Source organism: Amia ocellicauda, chromosome 9 (genome assembly GCF_036373705.1).
Source record: "Amia ocellicauda isolate fAmiCal2 chromosome 9, fAmiCal2.hap1, whole genome shotgun sequence".
Taxonomy (NCBI): domain Eukaryota; kingdom Metazoa; phylum Chordata; class Actinopteri; order Amiiformes; family Amiidae; genus Amia; species Amia ocellicauda.
The window spans coordinates 13,148,570-13,176,228 of NC_089858.1; the positions used below are offsets into that span (position 1 = coordinate 13,148,570).

Below are 27,659 nucleotides of genomic sequence, written 5' to 3' on the forward strand. Positions count from 1 at the left end.
TCGTGTTATTGTACGTGGCTAGCTAGGTGTGTATCTCTTGTTAACTTAGATAAGTAGCTACACATTAGTTTACGTGTGTATAGGTGTATCTGTTTATATATTATCACTGGGGGGTTCAACACTGGTCCTGGGGGTATTTGTTCCAACCGAGCTCTCAGTTACTTAATTGAACCCTTAATTGAACGAATCATCTGATTACACTTGACTGTTTAAGTTGTTTAACTGATCAAAAGTTGGTTCCTTAATAAGATATGTTCCTTATACAACTTTATACTTAAAAGCCCTACTGTTTAAAACAATTAAAAGGAAAATATAAGTTAGGATTTTGTTTCAGGGGGTGGAGGTGTTCAGAGGAGCAGCAGTCTGTGCATCAGGACCCTCTGTAGCAATAAGAGCAAGTCTGCAGTGGAGGGGCGGCTGCTACTTAACAGTGCTGCTTGATGACTTGTACCCGAGTCTGAAATAAAGTGTTGTGAATTGAGTGTCTGTGCTATGGCTCATTATGTGCTGGGATCAGGTGGAAGGTCATAGGTTAATCAGACGTCTGTGATGCAGTTATTGGGTCATTTTTATTTTATTTTTTTATAAAAAGCTATGCAGCACAGTTTAAGGTAAAAGATTAACCAAACGTTTGTTTCACATGTGTTCAAAGGCCAAAGTTCATAGATGGACAGTATTCTGTTGAACAGTTGCTGAGGTCAAAGATCAGAAAGGTTAGATTCTCAGTTGGAAGTTAATGTTTTTGGCAGTAGCGGTGGTCGAATGTCAAGGATCAAAGGTTAAGCAAACAGGTCAAAGTTCACAAAAGCAATGTTTGGGTTTTACAGTTGCTGGGTTTGAAAGTTAAATGTCAAAATTCAAAGCTATGCAATCATAGGAAAACTTTTGCAACTGGCAAGGATGGATAGTGATAAGGGATAGGGCAGCTGGGGGTGTACCAGCTTAGTTGGCTGCCACACACAACAACTGAATAGCACACAGGATGAATATTCAAACACTTTATTACCAATTCAAAACATTTAACAGTTTCACACCTTCCCCTCACTCCTGATACCCTGCCAATCAAATAATAGAGTCCGGATGCTGAGTCAGCAACCCAACCACAGCTTGTACCTTCAGGAGGGCGGCTGCCATCCTTCTGCAACAACAACCTCCACCACCAAAGAGAAGCGTCACTCCTCCAGTGCCACTGCAGCCTGGGGCACAAGCACAAACGATTACAAAGTATTCAGTACTAGGTACACCTCTGCAGAGAGAGCGGCCACCCGTGCACTTCCTGCCACCTTCGCCAAGCAAAAGCATCAGCACATAATGAAACATTTGGAAAGGAAAACGAGAATCAGACATTGCAGAAACCATCATGTTCTTCCACAGCGTGGGTGGAGGAGCTACCTTTCCCACACTAGGAAATTAGACCATTTACCCCATCTCTCTCAACACAATTTAACTGCTCAGGTTAATAAAGATTATTACGGCACTAAATAAAGCAGGCGATTCTCTACGAAATGTTGCAGTATCGCATGCCATCAGAATACAAAATAAATGTGTAGTAAAAGATGATATTTCAAATAAACGAAAACACTTTCCTTAATGCTGAATCTGTGGTCCATGACTTTGGCAGGAGTAAAGATAGAGCTACCTGCAGACAGGTGAATGAACCATGCACCTCCACAACTGTCATCAGCTCCAAACAGTGTAATTCAAACATAATTAAGTGTATAGCAGGACTGTTTTTTCTCCTCTGTTTAACATAACTGGATAGTTGTTTTAAATACAGTAGAAATACAAATATCTGCAGGAAAAAATACCATTCCATTTCCCTTAAGTTAATATAAAATTTGTCTAATTTGGTTACTTTCAGTGCAGTAGAAAGTTGCACTGTTTTTCTTATACCACAAGGTGGCAAAATAGGACAGCGTTTTCCCTTACACACATAGCGTAAGAGCACTACATTCTCATGCAAGCAGAAGTTTTACAATAATCAGACTGACTTGCTCCTGGTAACCAACATCTCTGTGGCCGGTTGCATGAAAATATATTTAGGTTTCCCCCCTTACTTTCTCTCAGGTTTAAGTTTTTTTTTACATTTTTGCATAAACTACCTAAACACATTGTAAATATGCAACAAAAAGGGAAATTCAAAATGGATGTAGTCAGCACTCAAGATATTAAACCTACAGGCGAGCTTCTGTTCTTACTTGAGGTATTCAATAAGCAAAGGGATTTGTAGGCTACATGCCACTGTCTCACATTCTCTCTCCCCCTTTCCCCCGCCTCACGCTCACTCTCTCCATCTCCCTCATTCACCTACCTTCTCTCTCTCATTACAACACAGCTCCTGACCTGTGAAAAACAACAGTGCATTCCCTCCCACATAGGTAGTATGTGCGTGTGTGTTTGGCCCTGTTCTGCCAGCAGCCTGTTGGATATGTACAGCGTGGGCCGAAGTGCTCTTCAGGAGGCTGGGAGAGCCTGTGCTTACAGTCTGAGAGAGAAGCTTCTATTATTACAGAATAAAACATTACATCTGAACAAAATCCTTTAATCTGTTCAGTTTTTATAGCAGAAATCACGGTGTAAAGGGTGTGTAACAGAACAGTATTGTGTACATCATAAAGAACTAGAGGCTTTATTTTTCAGTTCATCAGATGAGTACATTTAAAATATGCATATTTATGTATTGTTTGTTTGTTGATTTTTCAATTTCCAGGAAGAAACAAAAAAAAGCTTAAATACACAGGATTTAGTTCTGGGCAGTCTGCAGAATCATTACCTTAGGGGGTGGAGGGGTAAGCAGTGAGGTTGAAGGTTGTCATTGGGGTATAAAAGTCACTGCCAAGAGAGCAGATCTGCAGTGATTGTTATGAGCCTGATACGATTCGATTATTGAATTCAGTCAAGATGAGGGCCACAGCTCACACACAAATTATGTGCAAACAAACAGAGTATGATTTTGAAATCAGACATATTTACAGCTTGGTAGAAGCCGCAAATTCATAATATTATATACTGTATATATTACAAATTATATCTTTATGTATGATGTGATATAAAATGCATGATGAATATAATAAACATATATAGGGAATTATAGGAGAAGGGATTGTATTTATACATGTTGGGGGGCAATTGTAAACATTGCTAGTTTTTCCATTGGAACTTCTATTGCACTAAAAGCTTAATATCACTCAAAGGAGAAAGCACTTATCTTATCCCTCAAATCTTGATTGTATCAGTTTAGATAATCCAGTGTTACAAGTCTTGTTTTGTTCCCAATATTACATAATAATAGATGAAGGAAAAATAAAAGTGTCTTTAAAACAATGATTTTGCTTCTGTACATGAATGCAGTGCATGTGCTCGAGCTGTGTGGGGCACCTTATGAAACTCATTCCCAGGATCCTCTAGCTTCTTCTTCTGCTCCTGGACTTATGAAATCCAGCGGTTCATCTGCAATCGACTGGCGCCTCCAAAGCCTTCTGTCAATGAAGCGGAACAGTGAGCAAATCTACTGTAGTGAGGTGTGACCCTCCACAATGCATCACTCTGCTTTGTGAACACAGGTCCATGATTTAAACAGATCTCTGTTGACACACCAAACACAGCCAGGGAATTGATTATAAAAAAAGAAACACCCATTGCATGCTGCAGCAACCTTTGGTGAATTCAAAGCTCACTCGCTTGATAAGGTTTATGTGGTCAAAGCTTCCACCAAATGCTCTGTAATTAATAAATGCTGTATTAAAAAGACACACCGGCTGTCAATGCACCCTTTGATCACAAGGGCCACAGCCTGCTACCCCGATGAACAAAGGACCCAATCTGAGCTGCAAAGAACAGTATTACCATAATTTATAGAAACTAATTCTCTTTCTTCTAGCTTTTTCTCTTTAGGTGAAGAAAGATCATAACAACGACAGTATTAATTATAACAAAAACAATAACCTGTCTGATCATAGAACATAGCTACAGAACATTTTTACAGAATAATTTGCATAAAATCTTTTGAAGTTTCTTTCCATTCCCTCCCCCAAGATTATTTTCAGACAAACCGCGGGCAGTGAAGACACCTGGCAGAAGACGAGGTGTGCTTTGACTGATCATAAGCACCGAGGCCGCAGAGTAGGGGAGGCTGAGCAGCACCTCCGCCACACCAGTGGGCACACTCTCCAAGACTTTACCACAGGGAATCTGTACAGTACAGCGTTCCCCCCCACCCCAGGGTTATACCATTGTGTGTACTTTGCTTTCCTGTGGCTTACATTGTGGTTTACTATACTAAACTACACCTGTATACAGTGCGCTTACCTCCACTCTACTGTGACTGTACTGTGGTTGTACTACAGAACATTTAATTGGTGTTTTAAGCGGCATTAGCAGCTGGGGAGTTTATTTTACGCAGCTCACAACATGGCGAGTTTTAGTTCAGTGAAAAGTGCTGTCCCCCAGGTCAGGTGATAAAGAACGTGGCTACCCCAATTGTAGGAGTGTGTGTAGGCCGAGCTGGCACCGCACCAGGCTGTTCACCAATATGGTCAGTGCTCTGTGCTGCAGGAGCACAAGTGCAAGTCCACACGCATGCACACACACAAAAAAGGACAAACAAAAAGTTGCTAAGCAACAGCGGCATGCAATCACTGAAAACACTGCTGCTAGCTACCTCTGACGTACTTACCTCAGAAATGAGCTGAATATCAATTGGAAAAGTTCATACCTTAAACCTCTGTGGGTTTTTCATTACTCACATTCAGACACATACATGCACAAATTGACACAGGGACATGCACACACACACACAACACAGGCACTTGCACACAAACACATAACTATATAACTATTTTATTATCACCAGGGTGGAAGCAAATAAAAAAAAAAAAGAGCATTCCCTCTCTTGGGGCATTCAGTAGTTGTTTAAAAACTTTTATTTGCAGATTTTTTTTTTTTTTCCCATACATAAATATTTCATAGAAAACCCAATGGTAGCTCCCAGAATACCCACTACACCCACAGCCGGCATCAAGTCCAAAGAATCCACAGAATCACTCCCACGAGAATCCGGCTTTACAAGTCTGTAATTCTCAGTTTGTGACTGGGGCAAAGGTACGACTGTGGTCTAGGCCTTACGCTACAAAACCCTTGCACCCCCACCCTGACCCCTCTTTTTCTATGAAAATAGAAATAAAAAATCCTTCAAACTTAAATGGATGGACGATGAGCTTACATGCTAGGGGCTCAGATCAATGCATCGACCTTATTCCTGGATCTAAAAATAAATACAAATACAAAAAAGAAGCCGATTAGCACCAGTTCTTTTACTAAGGCTTCACAATGGTTAATAAGCTCTCAAGTCTGTACAACCAGAATATTTACATGTATATTACATCAGAAACCAACAGCATCAGACTGGGGAAGAAACATCACTGAAGGCCGTACATTAACCAAGCACAGGAAATAACATCAACTGTAACATTGGTTCCTATGAAAAACTAAACAAAAGTAAAAAAAAAAAAAAAAAAATTGAAGCAGTGTTCGAACTGATACCATGGCCATGACATCACGGCCCTGGATCAGAGGCAGTTGGAAATGCCAACACAGTCAAGCTCGGCTGATGGCGGTTCTTGAAGACTGAAGCCGGTTGCCTGGATGAGTGTCTTGACACCTGAACTGCAGTAGAGAACCAGGAACAACAGAGGAAGGCCGAAGCATAAAACACTCCGACTCTCACTGCCCAGCAGACACCCAACTCTCACACGCACACGCAATACTGCTTATTGAATTCATGCAGAGCCAGTCTGGGAGTCGAGACGTCAAGTCCATCCATGTCAAGATCAGCAACAAATAGACGAGGCGGAATTGCTGCCACCCCCTTAAAAATATCTGATTTGTTGTTGATGTTTTCACTGTGAATAACATAGGGAAAGGGAGAAAGGGTGGAGACAGGCGACCATGAATTCCTCAGCTTTCTATCTTACAGGACAGAAGTGTCCCAGATGTTGTGAATGTTGATAGCCACATGTGCCACAGCTGGAGGAACTGCTCCGTGCGCTCTTGTTACTGGATCCATTTATAAACAAATAAACAAAAGAAGAAAATAAGAAATCCAAAATGTCTCACTCAGCCAAGGCAGAAAGCATCACTCAGGAGCTGGACAGAGCAAGGAAAGGCCTCGAATTGAGGTCTGTGTGTAGGCATGATGCCACCAGTAATGGAAAGATTTGTCCAACTCCCATCAACCCCTCAGTGCTGCTGAGCCGGTTCGGTTTTCTTCCCGTTGTTGCTGTAATTATTTGGTTGTTGTCTTCTCCTCCCGTGCTTCAGGCTCCTTCAGAGAGTGTGACAAAGGACACCAGCTGTCTGTGTCTTCTGCAGTGCCATGCCCAGCTGCAGTCCAGTTGCGTGGGGAATGAGGGAGGGGCGGGGGTGGGGGATAGGAGTCGGGAGGTGCCCTCAGCCGGTGGTCAGTTCTGATTTGGTTGTTGGCTCCAGTGTCTCCGCAACCTCCTCCAGCGCGTCCAGCAGCTCGGTGAACGACGGCCGCCTGAAGGCCTCCATCTGCGACACAGCACAAGAAATCCATTCTATTACTGACTCGTGAAGCAGCAGCCGGGCTGACGTTGCCCCATACCTGTGTCCCCTTAAGTATTACTTGGGCTCAAGGGGCTGTTGCACAACGTGTCTGAACACATTGGTGTCAAGCTGCTTGTCACAAGTGAAAGGGTGCTGTAATTAACACCCTGCTCAGTCAATGTGGTTTACCACAAATGGACCCAGGCCTAGTGCTAGCGAATGAACTATGAGGTGTTATCTAGGTGTGTACGTATGCATGTAAGTACTGTATGTATATAAGCATTGCATGAAAGTATCTATCTATAGATCTAACTATTTATCTAGATATTTATTTAGCCTCAGATGAAGAAGAAACATGTCCAGAAACAAATCAATACAGACCTAAGTGTTCGTTCAAGGAGGATAAACTGATGTTCTCATGACTCAGAAGACCTACTTGCTTTTAGTTTTTTTGGGGGGGGAATGAAAAGCTGAAGGGGATGGCACCCCCCAGGGCAGGACCTCACCTGACAGCAGCTGGCAGCCAATTCAACGACCCGCTGTGGGCACCCGCTCACCATCGCCTGAAACGCAGTCACGTCCAGCCCATAATCCTGCCCGGAGAGAGGGAGCGAGGAAGGAGAAGGAGAAGATGGAGTAGGGGGCAGATAGAGGGAGAGAGAGAGATTGTATTGGAGGAAGAGAGGGAAAGAAAAAGATAGAGGGGGGATGGAGAGAGGGAGAGGGTTAAAACAATAACTACACTTTTTGTTTTTTCCTTTTCATTTTCCTCCCAGTGCGACCAGTTTCCCCATTGCATCATTACAACAGTGAGCTGCTTGACTGAAATAAATAAATAAATACAATTTTTAGATATACATTTGAAATGGCGATGAGTCACCGAGCCCTTGTGCAGCTGTGCCAGTAGAGAGATAGAGCTTCCGGCAGCACTGACTCACTCCCTCAGCAGCACACGAGACAAAACCCGTACTGGACTGGAACGGCTGTAACTCGCAGTGTGTGGTGATACAGTCCTGGGTAACGGGTCTCTGAGCCCTGTGCAGCGTGTCATTGAGCCCAGGGGATGACAGGGTGTGAAGCTGCTTAAGAATCGGTGCAGAGGCTGCAGTTGGCTCGAGGCTGGTCCTCATGACAACGGGGACACACTAGGGTTGATTAATAATGTATGAATGTATGTATGCATGTATGTACCTGTGTTCGGGGAAGAACTTCTGGGTCAGCAGGTATGCGCCCCAGTATCTCGCACAGCACGATCCCGAAGGAGAAGACGTCAACCTGCAGGACACACCGAGACAGCAGAGGTGCCGGATCAGCCAGGGTCCACAGCCGAATCCCACACAGCCTTCCCTCTTCTCACCCCAACCCTCTCCCCCCCTCCTTCTCTCTTGTGGTGCTCTGTACCTTGCGGTCATATGGTTCTCCTCGCAGCATCTCTGGTGCCATCCAGAAGGCCGATCCCACCAGCGAGAGCTTCCGCCCCGGGTCTTTGGCAGGCAGCTCCACCACCTCCCGAGCCAGGCCGAAGTCTGTGACCAGTGCCTCACGCCTGCGCCCCGTCACCCGGATCAGGCAGTTCTATAGAAACACAATATAGAGGACACCTGTCTCACCCTTGCGTCTCAGGGAAAATAGGCACACACAAAAAAAAACCTTTAGTGCATAGTATGTAGTATGCGTTTTTTGACGCAGCCTTACCATCTACTTCTGCCTGCACAAAAGGGAGTGAGTGATATGATCACATCAACCAGCAGAGGGCATTACTGACACACACCACCCCACTGCACAGACACGTCTGTGGGCCCAGTCTACGCCTGCTCAGTGCTATTCGGGAGCTGCCCAGACAATGCACGTGGGCAGCTGGTTTCCTCCTGCTGTATTTTGTACAGAGCACAGCCCTGTCCCTTGTCAGTTTAATATTTCTGTAGGCTGTCAATCCATTGTGTTGCCACATATGTACATGGGCTGTCATAATCCCACAGAGTAGGTAACAGCTGACCCAGGCACTGGGCTGTAACTGAATAGCATCATCCAATTCTCCCCTTGATGGAGGACTGTGCATGGTGTATTTTGCCATTCGGCTGAAGGTGGCACAGGTAAAGAACAGCCTCCACCACCCCACATTGTATATAATGACGTAGGGCAAAGCTTCATTGAAGAAAAACAATACAAATTAAAAAAAACTGATATTTTCCATTGAAAGGAACTGTTTTGTTCTGTTGTGTAGGTGTGCGGTGGTTCTGTTTCCTTTGTTTGCAGTGTGAGGAAATCAGAGTCAATCAATCAGACTGCCTGGACTGTCTTGCTTCACTTTTCAGTAGCATTACAACTACATGCTCTCTAAACAACCCTGTTTCTGCAGGAGTCAAAGACAATGTAAACAAACCAACTTCCTACAGCTCTTGTCTGAATGTGGACGGGATGCAGGGAGACACAAGGCAGGGGGTTCTGTTTTAGTGCCGAGGTCCACTTCACTTTGACACAGAGTTCGAGCCCAGAGCAGGATTTTGCAGAATGCATCTCTTCAGAATGTGCAGAATTTGCATGACAATCAGGTGAGCTTTCTGTGCGAGAGAGTGTGTGTGCGCGCGCTGCAGTGTCACTGGGCTCCCTCATTAGCAAATCCTGGGTATTCTGCAGGTCTCTACTGTGGTTGAGCAACTGTTTTGCAGGGACAGCAAAAATGAATGGACTGACATTCACACACTCACACAAAACACTTGCACACAAAAACGCTGAGTGTTTCTACTCTTTCAGTGCAGTTTCTCCTGCCTTCATTCAAATAAATAAAATTAAAATAAATACACCTGTGTTCTCTCCCCAGCTCTCTAATGTATATGGCAGCTGAAGAAACGAAACGCAGGAAAACAAAACAAAAACACAGCTAGCTTTGCCCTGTGGCCACTTTAGTCTGATGTGTAAGGAGGCTGCCTCACTCTCAGCATGTTTTTTTTCACCGGGTAAGAAAAGGAAAACTAAAAACAATAAAATGAATGTAAAGAAACAAACAAAACCGATATACACAAAACACAAATGAAGGCAGTTTGGGAAAAGGAAATGTGCCCAGAAAAGTAGGAACCACCATATTTTGAAGAGCAATACATTACAATACAACTGTTCCTGTTTTAATGGGATATTAAAAATCTGAACTGAAATGGGAAGCTGCTGTCGAGTCACACCGGGTCACTGCACGACTCATCACTGATTGACAGAGTATTGATTATGGGATGATAAAAAAACAATGCTGCTCATGGTGACTCATGGAGAAGCACGGGGAGCACAAGTCAATAAAATACATTAATGAGTACCAGCCCCCCCACCTTCGAGTTGAGGTCTCTGTGATAGATGTTCTTGTAGTGCAGGTAGATCATTCCTCGGGTGATGTCAGAGGCCAGCAGCACCTTCTCCCTCCAGCACAGCGACACGTCCTTCCTGGCCAGCAGCTCCTCCAGACAACCCCCGCTCACGTACTGAGGGAACACAGAAACAGAATGACTATTATTATTAATAATAATAATATTATTATTACTTTCAGTTAGAAGGTTGGTTCACACTGAACCCTGCCCAATCCAAATGTCTGTGCTTCATGGTGACTCGTGCACTGGGTTCGAGCAGTCAGTCTTTTCCATCTTGGGCAGCAGCATGGTATCATGGTTTGTGTCTCAAGTGACTCCTGCTGACCAATCAGAATGGAGAAAGGCAGGGAGCCGGAACGCTCAGTGTGGACACCTCCACCTGTGATGCCATGGTAACGTTCGTTTGCGCATAACCAATGATAACAAAAAAATTTGGCTAATGCTTGTACCCAAAGCAACTAACACAGGACCCATTTAAACTACCTCACAGCAGCTGTCAAGCAAAGCAGCACCGCTCAATTGTACAGCAGCAGTCTGGGTCACAAATCCATCATACCATTCAAATATTAAAAAAAACCCAATAATACTAAGGTAAACAAATGAGACGTATCAAATTACACAAGTCCTTAGTGATCTAAAGTCCAATTAAACGGTGACACTAAGACACCCAACAACCTCACTGGACTGCCACAAGAGCCCAAAAGTACTGAGCAAAAAACATAATTTTACTAATTTGTTTGTTTGTTTATTGTGTACTATGTAAACAAACATGCAAATTCCAAAAAGAATCTTGACAGTTTTTTTTTTTTTATCAGGGCGTTTTCAGGTTTCTGGGAGGTAAAACGGAAGCCCCAGCGAGCAGCAGCCCTTACACGCAGGGCCTGCACCTCTGAGCGTGTGGCCTGCTGTTCCGCCTGCTGCCTATCCACCCCGCACATCATCACCTCCTCTCAACTTATCTCTTCTTATCAGGGAACCTGTCACAATGCATTTGAAAAAGTGACACCAGCAATATCAGGTTACCTCCAGAATTGGGTACAGCTTATCTTCTTTCACACAGATCCCGAGATATCTGAAACACACAAAGCGACACACAAACAAAGAAAAGGAGATACAAAGGACTTGGTTAATCCACAAGTGGTCTTGATTAATGATTTTCACTCATAGTGCATGTTATAGTATTACACATTTGACTTCAGTGCAGTGTGCTTGTATAGCTGGGAAGCCTTCAGGTGTCACAGCTGTTTTCAATCACTGGCTCAGGATAACGAATCCAGACCATTTACATCACTAATTGATGCAATTAAGTAACTGAATGCACAGGAGAGGGGCTGGAGACTTGAGCTGTGCTGTTGGACTCTGGCCTAAACCCCATCCAGAATTTGCCACACCTGCGATTGTACAAATTACAGACTTGGACCCTATAGTAGATAAATGTAGCTGTCCGAAGCCACTTTTTACAATTTATAAATAAAAACAACATAGGAGATAAGTTTTGTTATTTGCAATTTGTAGACAGATTACAGTTTTGAGTTGGTTTAGGTCGGTATGAAATGTCTACACACATCAATGTCATAGATGGGTGAAACATTGCCCTCCCCACTAGACGATCGCTTTGCCGTTTCTCAAGGCTATTTCCCAAAGAACCAAGGGCAGCTGGCTGAGCAGGGCATGTATGTTTTCTGATAAGAATATCACTGGGACCTGAAAAACCTTTCTAAGAAAAATAATCAAAGTCAAGTAACTGCCTGGACAAATAAAGTGTTATGAAACCTGTACTGAACTGTGTGACCGGGACAGTCTGAGAGCGGAGAGCGTGGATGGGGGCTTGAGCATGTGCTATTGTTGGCTGTGCACAGGTGTTCATACGAGCAGGCCGCTTCCATGGACTCTGACACCAGGGCACCAGTCTCATGGCATAATGCATTGCAGTGCAGTACAATCTAGCAGGCCCTGGGAGGTGTGTCGCATATGCTCAGGACAGGCTGCTACCTGACGATGTTGGGGTGGGAGAGTTTCTGCAGCAGGCTGATCTCGCGCACGATACTGTCCTGATCCACGTCGTTCTTGTAGATCTTCACGACCATCACCTTCCGCGTGGTGTTGTGTATCACCTGGCAGACAGAGGGCACCATTAACGAGAGACACAGACAAGGGCAGTCGGTGGCTCCATCCAGCCCAGTTGTGGCACAGTAGAAGAAAAATCGTTCAATACATAATACTAAGACCAATTCAAAAACGTTGTTGTTGTTGCTATAAATATTATTATAATATTATTATAGATATGTGGTTAAATATCTTATAATATATTACTAGATTATTTCTTCTTCCTTCCCCCCCCCGCAAAAGGGCTACGCAGTTGCCAAGGCTTACGAAAACCTGCTTCGATTTCTGATCTAAAGTACATCCCGGCCTTATCCACCATCAGAGACCTTTCAATGCAGCGCTTAAGTGCTCAGCGAGATCTTTACCTAGAAGTTCCTACGCAATACGGCACGCAAACACCAGCGACAAACTGACCTGCACCAATTCTTAATCGGCGCCTGAGTGCTGATTAGAACAGCAGTGACCACTTGACAGGAACCAGCCTGCTTTGTTCTTTATCTCTTTTTCATTTTTTTGTGCAGGTTTTGACATCGTTTGGCTAAGAAACACAGAGAAAAGCTGCCAAATGTAGTAGTTTGAATTAAGAGCACACACAATCACCTCCTTGTGTTGGATTTGCCACTGAATCGACACAAACGGTGACCGCGTCAGTCTTGCTTTGCGTCACTCAGAGGGCAAAAAGAAATACATCAACCCCGCTAGTTCAGTAGCCAAATCCACATCGCATTTCTATACATGCTGGGCGTGTGCCTTCCCTTGTATTCTTCTTCTGCCAAAAACTGGCCCCCTTTTCAGCAGATGTAAAACACATGGGATGTAAGTTAAAAGTATTTCAGTCCATAACCCAAGAATTTATTTTAGATTTTGAAAGTATACGGTAACAATGAACCTCAATGTGTATTTTTAATACTTAAAAGACCCACATAAAGGAACTAGGCGAGTGTAGAAAGATGCCCCAAGTGTCAATTTGCCTGTGGCCTGAAAGTGGATTGAAATAGATGTTGTGGCCTCTGTCAGTACCCTCTGATTACACACTGTACATTTCCAACACACTCCTGCAGTATTCCTCACAGAACTGGCCACTTTGTATTATCTTTCTTTTTCCCCCCTTTCCCTTCCCTTTAAAATGTTTTCTATCATAAGTCAGTGGGGCTCAGGAGCTACTTCTCTCTCCAGGTGGACAAGGAAGAGTTTCCCCCAAGAGTGTGGAGAGTCCGACAGTCAGGTTGGAGAGACTCGCCTAGAGCCACTTGTGTACATGGACTTCAGGGTAACAGGGTCTACTGTGCATCTGTATGCATGAATATATGTATGGGCATCAGCAGGACTAAGCCCCTCAATCAAGGCTTCATAGACTGTAAAAAAATCTGTGAAAGAATCACTGGGCTTCACTGTGACAGCTGCCACCCACCGATTCTTCCTCTGCGAACATGTGTGAGCAGCACTGTGCCACTCACTCTCCACCTCCAACCTGCCCAAATCATACCTTGTACACCTTGGAGAAGAAGCCGCTCCCAATGAGCTCAGCAGTGAAGTTCTCCCAGAATTCCAGCTTCCTGACGGCCGTGCGCAGCCGCTGCCAGCGGTCCACGTGGTAGTAGGTGTCGGACGACTCGCCGTAGAACTGGGTGGGGCTGCTGGGCTCCGACGAGATGACCTCCGCCTCGCACATCGTCGAGATCTCCGCTGCGGGGGGTGGAGGGGGTTTAGGTCAGTTTGTGTCAGCTGTAGGGCCAAGGAGAGTGGGAGGCCACCCTCGCATGCCATGTGAAGGGCCGATGTGTGTTTATGTTATGGGCAAACTGCACAATTCCTGTCACATGGGACTTAGAGAGGCAGTGGCAGGAAAATGTACCCTGCTACTCTATGGTAAAATCATGGGGAAACGTTTTACTGAAGAGCCCCCGTGACTTTGGAAACAGAGAGGCAAATTTTCTTCTCAAATACAATGTAAAAATCCTTATTTTTATTGTGACAATAACAAAGATTTCCAATTTGCAATCGCTATGTTAAAAAGTTATATATTTATATGTTTGGTAGTTTCTATTTCCATTCACTAAATGATATTCATACTAAATTAAAGTGTACCTCTCACTAAGGAGATTCACCTGATTAGCTTGCAATACACACACACAGAAGATGAATAAAAACAGCCATCATAAAGCAGAAGGCAAAAAAATAGCAACAGAAAGGGGGTGAGACGGGACTGGTGACCTAAGATGCACATTACAAGTTAGTTAAGATATTCTGTTTTCAGAGCGGGCCCACATCAACAGGAAGAGCAGTGCAGAGTGAATCATTTAAGAAAAGAGAAACACCTATTTAAAATCTAATTTATGTGTGGAATGTTTAAAAAAAAAAAAAAAACAACTACACATTACATTTGTAAGTAAAATGTCTTCATTTGCAAATCAGGGCTGGAAGCGTGCATGGAAGCATCATGCAAATTAAACAACGAGAAAGAGAGCAAGAAAACAAAAATATTTCTATAGATTTACAACAACACCCTTAGAACCGTCACTTATGAAAACAGCACACTGTTTGTTTTACCCGTGTGCATCCTGCTCCCGCAAAAAAAAAACATTTTCCATTGTCCGATTCTCATTAAAATGACACCTAACCTGCTACCTATTATGTTCCCAGTTCCTTATTTTTCAATTAGCTCTCTCTCTTTTTTTCACTCTCAGGAAGTGCGCTGGCTTCTTCAAACGTCGCTGGCTTAACGAGCAGCACCAGCAGGGTGTGCAGCGGATGAAAAAGACGCTGCACTAACACAGGAAGTCAGACAGCAATCGTGCTATCAAGCATACTTTCATCATTATATTACAAAAATTGAAAAAAGAAAGGAAAAGACATGCAGATAATTATGAAAGCCTCTTGCACAACACACAACAACAGAAAAAATTAAAAGGCTTACGCAATTTGCAAATAAGCTGTGTTTGTTTTGAGCCACCTGTGTGGTGCGTGGGCACAGCGTGTCCTCACTGCCCAAGTCTGATCTCACTCTGAGGCCCGAAGCCCCCCCTAACTCAGGATGTTAATGGTCAGACATTATGATCTTTTCTCAAAAGTGAAGCTGCTACCGTTTCCTGTGTGTCAGTCAGCAGGAGGAGAAGGTGTGATAGTCACAGTGTTCATCTTCATTTGATTGCCTCTGTGGTGGGGTTTTTTGTTTTGGGGGGTTATTTCCTCACAGGTGCGAAACAGGAAGCCAGTGCGATGATGTAAGGGTTCGACCTACTTAACAACGGCCCCCCACCACCCACATTTTATAACCAGCACTCGTACCACTGTATGGCACTCTCTTTAAATCCACCCCCGAAGCCCCCCCACACACACACAGAAAACCAATTTGTTTTTAGTCCCTAGCAAAACCAACAGTATAATACACCACTACTTGCTTCTCTAAAGCACAGAGGAACATCCTCACTGGACAGTCTTTGCTATGAGGATTTGAACCGCTTTCTCCTCCCGATGTGGAGCAGCAGCCGCGGCCGCCTTCGCTCAGCCCTGCCCCCAGGAGCGGCCTGTCGGCTCAAACAGCTCTTTGTTCACAGGAGATTTCAGCCCATGGTACACTTTGGAAAGTGAAACATGAAAAGGCTATTTGTCTTTTTGCACAGAATTACTAAAGTGGAGAAAGACACTGCTCTTTGGCATTCATTTAATACTCACACAGATATCATACATATGTATTTAAACGGACAACAATTTTGAACCATCGAATTGCAACCCAGACCAAAGTACACCAGCAGAATGCAAATTACGGTCATGAACCATTGATTGCAGCTTGACAGGATTCCTCCTACATAACGTGAACCATCAAGTACTGAGCTCCTAATTTGGGATTGCCAGGTGAGTCCCAGTCTTGCTGTTGTCCAGACTTGCGTTTATTCAGCTGATCAGGTTGAGAAATGCTACATTGAGTTCACATCTTTCCAAGCAACAACAAAAATAATAACAGTCTTTTCACTGGCTTCATTAGAGATGTTGCGAGCCACACACAAAAAAAAAAAAAAACTGCTTCCGATGTATATCTTTACGGATTCCTGTCTACTCAGAACACTTGACTGCGCAACTCAAGTTTCCTGTGCAATTGCATGTATTTTTTATCACCATGGAGAGTCATTAATGCGCTGGGGTGGAGCGCGGCCTGTATGGGTGGAGTGCTTCCCCCCGGCTCAGACTGCGAACACTGTGCTTGAGGTCCCGACCCTGACCCCTGACCCCAGCTCCTTCTGGAACTCTAGCGGTGATGTCACATGTCAGAGCTCCACATTAGACACGTTCACACCCTGTCAGTGGGGTGAACTGCAACAGCTCACACTGTTCGGCGACTGACCCCTTCTCGGAAGCCACTCCTGTGTTCAGGCAGGGGAGGGTCTCTCTGTGAGGCACCGTGCTGGAGGCCAAGAGGAGATGAAGACGTTTCTCAGCACTAAGCTTATGTAAACGCATCTTTATCAGGATCAATAAGCCTAATGAAAACCAAACAAGAAAACTGGTCTGAAAATGTCACTTCTTGTTTGTAATCCCTTTTTTTGGTTATAAATGTGTGTGTGTGAGTGCATATGTTTGTGTGTGTTGCCGTGTGTGCGCATGATGGGAAATGGGTTATAGTTAACGATGTCATTTACCCAGCAGTGAGTGTGTGCACAGCAATCTCACAGTGGGTTTAGAAGTCTGATGACGTCACCATGTTTCCGCATTAACAGCCAAAGGACACACTGTGCCCCTTGATGCAATTTAACCCTCTCTCTCCTACCTTCCCTGCCCCCTCCCTCCCTCTCTCATGACATCAGTCCTGCATTTTCCTGCTACCTAGCTGCGCACCTGGGGGCTCGGCAGTGTTTTCATTAGATAAGCTTGCATTTATATATTTAGTTATATATGATTAATTTGTTATCAAGCCTTATTAATATAAGAAAGTAAATTATGAATCATTTGAAAGACAAAACGGGGGCAGAAAAAACAAAACAAAACATAGCAGCCCTGATTTTTGCACTGCAGGATTCTGGGTTTGACTGTTAACATTAAGTATGAACAGCTGGTATGTAAAAATTAGTCCGAGGTAAGGACAGATATGAGAAATTGCATGGTCAGCAGCAAGTGCATTAAAGATTACAAGTAAACATTTTACCTATTCTTGATTTATCAGCCTAACCAAGTGTAAAACAGTTTAAACTAACAGTATCCCATGAACCACTCCAGACGTTAGTGTACCTAAGTTTGATTGTGAACAATGTATGTTTTCAATTCCCAAATATGTCGCATTAAAAACAATCAATCAAACACACAAACGGTTTTGGCAGGGTGTTTCTGTCAGGCAAGAAAAAGGTGCCAGGCTATAGTGATCCCAAGCTGGCAACACTGGTGGCAGTGCAACATTTTTGGATCAGCTGCCTAAAAACAGGGCTGCTGTTGGAAGTAATTGTGCACCATTCTGGCCAGACACAATTCACCCCTGGCTGGTTTCTGGAGTCTGCTGTTGATACAGATAATGACCCCCATCCATCAGCACGGCCTCCACATCTGTGTCTCCTCCCGAAACACACAGGCTGAAACAACCTGCATAGAGACCTAGACTGATGAGAACTCAACATGCTGGAAGATGCAGCTACAGGGCCTAGCTGTAGCTAATGTCCTGTGTACAGTAGCAGCATTGTGCATTGAACACATTTTAGTAAAAGTCAGTGAGTAAACAAACAAACAAACAAATAAATTAAATGGTTGATAATCTCAACACCACTGCCCCATTAGGTCTAAATGGCTTGATCTGTGCCGATGCAGAAATACTGGGAGACTGGTAAGAGCCTGCGGAGAGATGCTTGCCTCTAAAGTCTAATTAGCAAAGAAAATTTTCAAGGACAAGCAGGAGATTTTGCATGTATAATTAAACAAGTACAGACTCATGTCTTCTAGAGAGAAAAGGGAGGGAGAGAGCGAGAGATGGAGAATGAAAAAGATCCAAAAAAGGGAAGAGAGAGATGAGGAGACACAAAGCGAAAAATAAGTAAAATGTGTAATAATTTGCTCTTATTATTCTGGTCGTGATTTTGCTGGCCCAGAGAGGGCCGTAGCAGTCACTGCTGCTTCGTCTGGATTGGATTTTCCAAATGTGCATGTGATTTTGGGCATTTTATTGTGGTTCATGAATTTATAGAGGCAGTTATGCAACGGCACTCATTTTATAAATAAATGGTCTCAATGAAAATAAATATATTCAAAAGGTAAAGTTCTGTGCTCGTAGACAAACATAAAAGAAAGCCCTCTTGGAATAGAATTCTTGAAAACTGATGGCCAATCCTGACCTGAAATTATGGAAGTGCTGCCACCCACCTGTACAGCACAGATCTCCCCCCGTAACCGCAGCAGTAATGTCAAACTCTGGCCTGGGTCCCAGCAGACACGCAGTTATTTCTCGCTGTTTTGCTGCTGAATTCCCACATTTGGAGCTCAGTTCTTGAATGTGGGTGCTCCCGTTTAGTTTTTTATTTAGATATACATCTTATATATGGAGCCTTCTCACTCTCTCTGAGTCCTAACACAGGCAGACCTGCTTAGCTGGTTAAACAGGCAGTGCTAATGTCTCATCTGACTGTTTGAGATTCTTGCCCGTCACTGTGGCTCTGGAACATTGGTCTTCTGCATCGAGGCAACCCCTCTGAAGCACCGTGTTGGCAGGTTCTCCTGCTGGTAAGAAGGGCCTCTTCTCGGGGCTCAAGCGGCACTGACCATTGGCACAGGAGGGTTGGCACGAAGGCATCCTTGCCCAGCACACTCGTACAGCCCAGGCATGTGCGTGCGTGTGTCAAGTGCTGAACCAGCAGGGTTGAGCTCTAGAGGCCGAGCTGTGGGCAACCCTCTGGGAAATTTGAATTAAAAAAGCCGCCAACTCACACAGAAGTGGCTTCTTTTTGGTTGCAAAAATGCTAATCTTTCCACTGTGGGAGAACTTGAACAAAGCCTGCCTTGTGATTCTACAGAATGCGGGGGTTGGGGGGTGCAGCAGAAGTCGCAGGCCGACACGAACAATGCTCACTCACGGCCGAGCAAACCGTGCGGTGCCTGCGTTTGGTGTGCTGGAATTAAAAATAATGCACCATTTTGGTTTTGGCCTCGGTGCATTCGTTGTAACTTACCACCGAACGTAACCCAGCAGAGGTAGGCCAGCGAACGCGTGCAAACAAAAGTCAAGGAAAAAAGTGAAACTAAGACAAAACGCATGGAGCACACTGCAACCACAGCTTCAGGTTGACAGCACTTTTAACTGGTGAACAATAAAAAATGTAACGCATAAGCGATTTTGCATTGCCTCTCATGAATAAATCAGGGGGGGAAATCTGAGAGCTTGCGTATGCAGGTTTTCAGTTGCCTGGGTAACATTATAGTTTTGTTGTTGTGGAGTATTGTCTTGTGCCTTTCATGCTGGTGTGGGATGGTGTGATCTCATATGGAATGCCAGGCCTGAACACATCTGAACACAACCCAGAAGCTCTCAGACCAGGAATTTCTATTAAGGTCTGCAAGGGTCTAGCAGCAGACTCATCAGTGACAGTACTTATCCCCCCCCACAGACAGACACCCAACTGGGAATTGTGAGTGTATACAGGGAGAGTAAATCAAGAGAGGTGCTGACATGAACCCGGTTTACCAAGCCTCAGCCCTGCACAGGAGTGGGAAATCTGACAGTGTTTTCCCTGGTGAGACAGGGGGGTGCAGACGTTTTTTTTGCCGGTGAGAGTGGGGGGAGGGGGGGCGGGGTTGCTGATGGAGTTTTCCCTTTGAGGGGGCCCCCCCAGCTCAGGGCACCAGGCAATTGCCTGGGACGCCTACCACCTTGCGACGCCTCTGCTAGCACCATATCCATCCGGTGTGACAGGGTCCAAAACGATACTTTTACAGACAACAGGAACTGGAATCCTGCATTGTGGGCTCAGGTGCACAGTGATACAGTCTCTATAGTGTTGTAATGACTTCGAGGGGAAAGGGAGCAGGGTAAGATTAAACTAAACCAAGAGGAAGACAGAGGAGGGGAGGGAGAAGATGGCACCATTCTGTGACAATATCAAACCCCATTCCTGCATTCCTCCAGCCAGTCGCCTCCTACTTCGCCTCTCAACCCTCCTCCTCCTCTGCAGCCCTCTGATAGCCAGCTGGCACTCCAGTGTGTGAGTCAGACACACAGCCATGTTCACAAGTCTTTAAATATCTACCTTTTTTTCTTACACATTTGTCTTTGACATTTAGGTCTTTTATATATCTTAATAATAATAATAATAATAATAATAATAATAATAATAATAATAGGTTCTAGTTCTATCACCTTTGCACCTTTTCCTTTTGGAGTTTGTCTGTAATCCCTTGAGATGTCTGGACAGGAAAGTGACAGGCACCTTTCTGCAGTGCCTGTGCGCCCCAGACCACTTCAACTACATGTTACGTGTAAGGCGATGTTTTCCCCCTCTAGGATGGGCATTTAACTTCTGCTGATCCCCAGCTCTCACTCCAAGACTATAGTTTTAATAATGATCCTATCAGGCGAGTCCCAGTCCTTTTAACAGATCTAGTGCATCAACCCCTGCACTTCACTCCCAGTCCCGGATGCTGAAGCTGCGCTGGTACAAGCTGGAAGGTTGCATCAGAAAGCATCTCATCTTAACAATGATTAATGCCTTTGGATAAAGATCCTGCATAGCAGAGCAAATAGTAAGAGCTTCCCCTTCACAGCCATGCAAAGACACTGGATATGTAGGAGCCTTTCACTAATCTTAAGAAGTCTCAAACCAGACCACTGAACGCTGATGTTCTGATACTCAGTAACAGACTCCATTTCAAACTGACATTTATTTAGTTCTCTTTACAACTCTTCACATTTATAACCTGATCTACGCTCACATCCTTTATTGTTATCTATGCAGCCAATAAGGAGTACGAGAGCAGCAGGCCATGGAAAATCGCAGGGCGCCCCCTGTGTGCATGCCTTATTAGACATTTCAATTACCTTTCAGCCCGGTTTACACTTAATTAGCAGAATCAGCCTGTTGACAAGAATCCAGGCCGCTCCCACTTCTCTGCATTATGTCAGGGAGTTGGCATGGAAAAAAGCTTTGCTCATCACAGACCAGTTCAGCAGTGAATGGTTTCTGCTCACACAATGACTTTATAAAACAGCAGGGTGGCTAGATTGTGGCAGGGGGACAATGGGGACACAGTTCAGACATGAAGCACTCTGCGGTTCAGGATACCGCTATATGTGCTTCCCACAAAACATCCTCGCCTCAGAAGGGCAATATGCATCGAGCATTTACACGGTCAATGCCCCCGTCTCTTGCCCCTGTCTCACACCTGGTCCTTTGTCAGAAAAGGTCAGGATTTTTTCAATTTTGTTAAGTACAGCAGGCCGTTCTGCGCTGCTGACAACTTTCATTCCGAGAAAGCCTATGCAAGAGCCAGAACTGACCCAGGACATACCAGAACCACTTCATCAGCAGCTGCCAAAAGGGAAGTGGGAAAAAGCAAGAATGAAACCAGGGGGGTGAGAGATATAGTAATGCGAGTGGTGTATGGCGCGATCAACACATGTTGCTGTGGTTGATGTTTCGTTCCGCATTGTCTGTAAAGATTATCACAGATCTGTCCTCTCCTCTAACACACACAGACAGTACAGGGAAGCTGCTCTCTCTTAGTTCATCACTGCACAGGCCACTCGAAGCTAAAGCTGAAACAGGCAACAGAGACCCGAACGGCCTGCGAGATCTTAAAATCCTGATTAAAAACACATGAGAGTTGGATCGTGCCTGGGTTTATGTCCAAGTGTTGTTTGTGTGTATATATTTCAATGCTGTGGCAGAGCCCTGGGAGTGCCACCGCGCCTCCAGGTGTAAAAAGGTGAGGGGAAGATCAGCAACATGCTCAGGTGTCTCTGGAGAGCAGATTACAACGTGGCACTCACCTGTATGGAAATATCGCCTGGTAAATTTGCATGGTGTTTAAAGTAAATTTACAGCCAATTACCCTGCTGTCACTGTGCTGTCCTTCAGTCTGGCTGGGTCTTCAATGTTCTCTAACACACCGGGCGCCAGGAGCACCGTAATCTGGCAACACGGATACAAGCGTACAACACCGTGTCTTTGCAAACATGGCCCCACACAGCCCTAGTATGCATGAACTGTGCCGAGTTGTGGTATAAGTACTCAGGATTGTGGTAAAGAGCAGATAGACGTGGAAAACTGCAGAGAGAACAGTGCACCGGGACTTCAACTAGTGTTACCGTGGTAACAGCAAGCCTGTGATGCAGCTTTGCTTTTATAGGCTGGTTTTGTGTGCTTCGCTCGTTTGTTTGTTTGTTTGTTTACTGTTGCACACTAACTCCTTTACTGGTCAGATTTTGGGCTCTCTCACCCAGATCGCTTTCAGACAGGCTTCGACTGGCTGCTGTTGTGCACGCCAAGGAAGGGAGCTCTCTCAGCACGTGGTTTACATACAGACCCTCGCACGGCTTGCCAGGAGGTTCGTGCACTCGGCCATTGTCCAGTCCCCTCTCATCATAGCCTGTCTCTGAAAAGAGGCTCAGAGGGTGAATCTCTTCTCTGGGATTATATACCGATATAAACAGATTAGCCGTGGACTGTGTTCATTAAGGATTTCCTTTCCACTGCTTTAACACACTCCGCTGCATTAACACCCAGGCTTAGCCCCCTATGAATAAAGTCCCTTGTTCACTTTTATTACCTAAGCCAACACTGGCTGACCTAGTTGAGCCTCTTCACTCACACTGGGTAAAAAACTAAAAGAAAATAATACATTAAACTATAAATAACTTCCTGCAGTTAAGAGGGAGATGAATAAAATGTGTGTACAGTCAAATAAAAAAAGGCCATTCAAAACATTCCTCAGTAAAACAGAAGACTCTGTTCAAGTTCTTGAATCAAGACCGCATCCTTTTTAAACACACAAATAAAAGCATGCAACACAGATGAAGGAAGTCAAAGGTCAGAGTGCGTGACCTTGTCAACCTTTTCCTTGTGACAGGACTGAAAATAAGACACGGCCTGGTGCAGAGATTGGAAGATTGCGATGCTTGTTTTGGACAGACATCCCATGGCTGGAAACATGGACTACAATAAGGAATGCAGACGAGGCTGATCTGATCGCAGACCGATTTCCCCGTGATCCTCAGGATTCCAGAGTCAGGTTGTCTTCTGCCTTTCCCATGGGATAACAACTCCCCCAGACCCCCCTTCCTGCCCACCTCATCACCACCCCCACCCCCCCTCCACCTTCCCATTGCGCTGCAACCCTAGGCACAAAACTGAAGATAGGGTTTCTTGATAAACTATTAAAAGCCTGGGAGAACTGGCCCTCAGGTCCCTTCCCTTGACCGATATAAATAACTGATTTATGAGTAGGCCTGGAGTCTCATCTCCCTGTGGAGACAGCAGCAGGCAAACCCTGAGAGACGCAGCCCACGGACAGTGCACCACCACAGCATGAAAACACGACAACACGCTCTGGTTTGGCCAGCACAGCCTCAACCAATCAGAGCATCATTACACCCCACCACCAGCAAATTGATGAATCTCTCTGGAAACAACAGCAAGAGTCTCTTCATAAGGTATATACACAATAAACTAAAAAAAATATATAAATATATATGACATAAACCCTCTGGAGCAAAGTAAAATTATAACTGCCTGTCTTTTAAAGGAAAAAAAATCACTTTTTCCCCCCAGAATATGTCAATGTAAACTTATGGTATGACTGCGTCTATCGTTTCCCCACTCACTTGTGACACTTCCAAAGTCGCCTGTCATTTTTGCAAAAAAACATCTCCATCACTGAATGTGACAATCCCTATGAAATACACCTGTCAGGAGAAGTTATGCGTGGGAAGCAGAAGGCAGTGATTGCATCAGAAGAACCTGAAACACTTCACAGACAAGTCTAATTTCTCATAGAGCTGCACAGAAGACACTCGTACAACCATACTCATTATGCTCCTTTCAGAGTGAAGAAGCCCCCCTCACTAAAAATACCTAAACAAACCAAGACTTATTGAAGACGACACAGGATTCATAACAAAACACTTGATCTTTCTATCCTTCAAATACATAATGTAAATGAACTTTTCTTGGAAAGGTACATTATATAGGCCTAAGACAGCAGACGGCGCTGCTTGTGCAGAATAGAGAGACAACCATATTTATAAATATTGAATATGTCCATGTCACAACTGGACCACTAAGACTGATGACTAAGTGTTGTTTTTACATCTGCATTTCCATTGCAGATCTTTCTTAGGTGATAAACACTGAACACAACAGAAAACACACAGAGGGCTCTGAAAACTGTGACCTGTGAGATCTGCGTGAAAAATAAAATGTAAAAAGTACATTTAGACATGCGTGGGAGAAAACTGTTGGAAAACCTTCAATTTAAGAGGAGGAGAAACAGGGGAATGAAATGGTAGTCGGGTTTTCATACTGAATCGTTCACCTCAGTTATAGACGTTTTGGTTCAAATAGAGCTTCAAAACTCACGGTAGAGCAAAGGACAGACGGGGGAACAAAGGCACATTACCAGTGTGGAGTGGGGTGGAGTGGGGAGGCAAGGAGATAACAAGTTACTTACTCCATTGATTCAATAAGCTATTCATATGCATCCTGGGCGCGGGTGGTAACTGGGGCAGTCCTTCTTCACACAAAACTCGAGCACGGAGCCGAGCCGGGAGGGGGGGTGGGGGTGGGGAGGGGTTGTGAATCCCTGTATCCAGCAGCTGGGAAAAAACACACATGCAAACAGTAAGCACTGACGCACAAAGGAGCAGCACGGGTGCACAGAGACAGAAACAGCACACGGATACACATGGCAGCACAACACAGCGCACCAGTCAGCTCCAACACAAGCCTGAGGCAGAACATGATTACAATGTAACAAGACAGAGCACCCAGCTGCTGGACTTATGGGAATTGTTTTCCTTCTTTCCCCCCATATTCTTGTGTTCAGGTAAACCAGGCCCCTGCTCAGCACTGCACAGCCTTGGTGTTGTTTTTTCAGTTACCTGCTGTGTACTGTGTTTTACCCCATTCCATGATCTATGTCCGTCTATCGTGTGTATTTATAACTCGCCGTAGGTGGCTTTGGGATAGACGCATGCATTGACTGAATGGAGATGGAGGAGAAGAAGAAAAAGAAGGAGAAGAGGAGGAGGAAGAAGAAAACCATTGTTATTAGTTTTAGTGTTATCAGTATTATTAGTACTAATAGTTACGAGTAATACCATTTTTCCTAGAGACATTAAAGATGGATTTTGATCATGCTCTTAATTCTTTCAGCTATCTATGTGCGGCTGTTCTGTTCTGTTCTGTACTGTCCTGCTGCTGTGGGGTTGCTGTGGGCTGTGCTTATTGTTCTTTTCCTGGCTCTATAAACAGTTGCCTTGTTTGTGTCCTGCCTGGTTGTTCTAGAGGCCGGCAAAAATGTCCTGGGGAGGTACAGCAAAGTCTTCAGGCTGGCTGTGGCAGTTCACCAACCAGAACGACCACAGTACACTTTTCTCCTTGCCATGGGGGAGTTTTAAGACCTTCTTAAGATAGATAAATAGATACTGGCACACCTGCACCACATAACCCTCTCAGGCCACAGGACTCCTGGGCAGTGCTGCACTACGCACCAATTTATTGAAACGGTTGGAGATGGGGGACAAGAAAAACTGTGGTGATGACTGAGAAAACCAAATAACCCATATTTGACGCGTTTTTATGATGGTCCAGCACTATTGCATTTACTAATTTAAAGCACGGTGCTGTGGGACGACAAGGGAAGATCATACAGACGGTACAGACAGCTGTGCGCGCAGGGTGCCGCTCAATTACACAGTGAAGGAGCCGAGGAGAAAGCGCCCACAACACAAACATAGTCCGGATTTGCTTGTGCTTTCATGTCTCAAATGTCTCACATGTGCAAACCTTTTCATATCGTTCACATCCCGCACTTGCACGTCAAACAGGCTGTGCGCATCAGATCAGCGCCGGAGTGCTATCAACACTTCTGTGCTGTTGCACCCTAGTGAAATGCCGATTTGATTGCATTTAAGCCAGGCTACATGGTGTGTGTTGAGCGTGCTGTAAAAACGGACTTTTAAATAGCATCTACACACAGAGTCAACATCTGACAACAACATGGAAAGAAACAAATACATTTTTGGATACACGGATATACTGGAAGTTTTACTTTACTGGTCAGACTACCCAATGGGAACGCATCATGATCATCAACATTACTATTATTAAACACAGAAATCAAATATATATTAAAACACCCTAAAGGCTGAAAAACTAAAGCATGCGGATCTCTCCCCAGATCAATAAGTCGCTACTTACAGTTTCAATGTAGCGACAGTTTCTCCTGACTCGCCTTGTCCCCCGTGTCAGATATACCGCTGTATGAATCGAGACAACTTCTTTACAAGAAAGCCCCTATTTCTCCCCAATGAAGCCTCTTCTGACTGGGTGCATTGCGGCAGCGTTTGCACTGTGGACTGCTCAGATGGTGCAATTGCTTGCTGTGCGCGCTCTCTCTCTCTCTCTCTCTCTCTCTCTCTCTCTCTCTCTCTCTCTCTCTCTCTCTCTCTCTCTCTCTCTCTCTCTCCCAGTGACGTCTCAGCCACCACTCATGCGTTGTTTTAGGAACCCGTTACAGCCATCCTAAGGCTTAGTTTACCCCCATCCGATCAATGCCAAGTTCCCATAGTAAGATTTCGTTTTGTTTTCCTCCCATCAATAGGACACAACGTGCACAGCCGGGGGGATAGACGCTGCAACGTGGGTGGGTTTTATTAATGATCTACAAACTCCTCTTTTCTTTTAAAGGTGCACTTGTTAAATATATGTTGTTCTCGTTACGAGCTTTTGGAAAGCATGCAGCACATTTACAGCACAGGGCTGGGGGGGTTTACATTAACAGCCTGCTCATTCAAACGTGAGGAATTGCTCTGGAAATAAGTTCCCATAGGCTGGGCTCAAGACAAGGACCCAAGCATGGGTAGTGCTGTCATATAAAAACAGCAATAGAAGAAAAAGGGGCAGGTTGCTTTAGAAAGTTATTTTCATCAGTCGTTTCCGTTGTCTGCCATCTGGAGAGGCTCTGGCTGGTCCGTCTCCCTGATTCAAACACAACCCTATTTATAAAGTGAGGTCAACATCTGCGCCGTTTTGCAGATTACACGGTAATTTAATTAATTTAAAACAGTAGGGGGTTTAAGTTAAGTATTTAATTGTATAAAGAACTTATTAAATAACCAACAGTTTTATTACACATTTTCAAGTCAAATCTAAGCAGATTGTTACTTCAATTAAGTAATTGAGAGCTCAGTTGGAACAAAACCCAGCAGGGTAGAGTAGACAACAATCATAAACACATTCATGAGCAGGTATATTTCATAGGATCATTATTGTTTATGGGATTGAATCAAGAGGTTTATATCGTGATCTGAAACCTCAAACTTTTGTGAGAACTGTATTTCAATAAATTGGTTTAAACCAATGTCCTTTCCTATTGTAAATTCCGCATCACTTTTATTCTAGTAAATCTGGTATATTTTGCTGCGTATACCCTGAACTATAACGATAT

The 27,659-nt window shown here is 44.5% G+C and overlaps 1 protein-coding gene across 2 annotated transcripts; it reads right to left on the bottom strand.

Annotated features, from left to right (window-relative positions):
* Nucleotides 1-5,294: 5,294 nt before the first annotated feature.
* LOC136758668 (dual specificity testis-specific protein kinase 2) lies at nt 5,295-26,708 on the bottom strand. Of its 2 annotated transcripts, XM_066713230.1 has the most exons (10): nt 26,411-26,708; nt 24,660-24,804; nt 13,513-13,712; nt 11,913-12,034; nt 10,944-10,992; nt 9,885-10,034; nt 7,969-8,142; nt 7,759-7,842; nt 7,074-7,160; nt 5,295-6,552 (listed from the first exon to the last, which is right to left on the bottom strand). In XM_066713230.1, exons 2-10 carry the CDS (start codon nt 24,688-24,690, stop codon nt 6,448-6,450), a joined length of 1,002 nt encoding a protein of 333 aa, XP_066569327.1. In that variant the 5' UTR covers nt 24,691-24,804; nt 26,411-26,708; the 3' UTR covers nt 5,295-6,447. The 2 variants fall into 2 exon arrangements, with proteins under 2 accessions (XP_066569327.1, XP_066569328.1); XM_066713231.1 differs by lacking the exon at nt 24,660-24,804.
* Between the last annotated feature and the right edge of the window lie 951 nt (nt 26,709-27,659).

What these genes read in the sequence shown, in the direction of transcription:
- LOC136758668 (XM_066713230.1), bottom strand. Translation starts at nt 24,690, where the DNA reads ATGCATATGAATAGCTTATTGAATCAATGGA. An exon ending in TCTTCTCCAAGGTGTACAAG is followed by an intron (nt 12,035 to 13,512) that starts GTATGATTTGGG and finishes TCTGTCTGCCAG; the next exon opens with GTGATACACAACACCACGCG. An exon ending in AAGTTCTTCCCCGAACACAG is followed by an intron (nt 7,161 to 7,758) that starts GTACATACATGC and finishes CTCTCCGGGCAG; the next exon opens with GATTATGGGCTGGACGTGAC.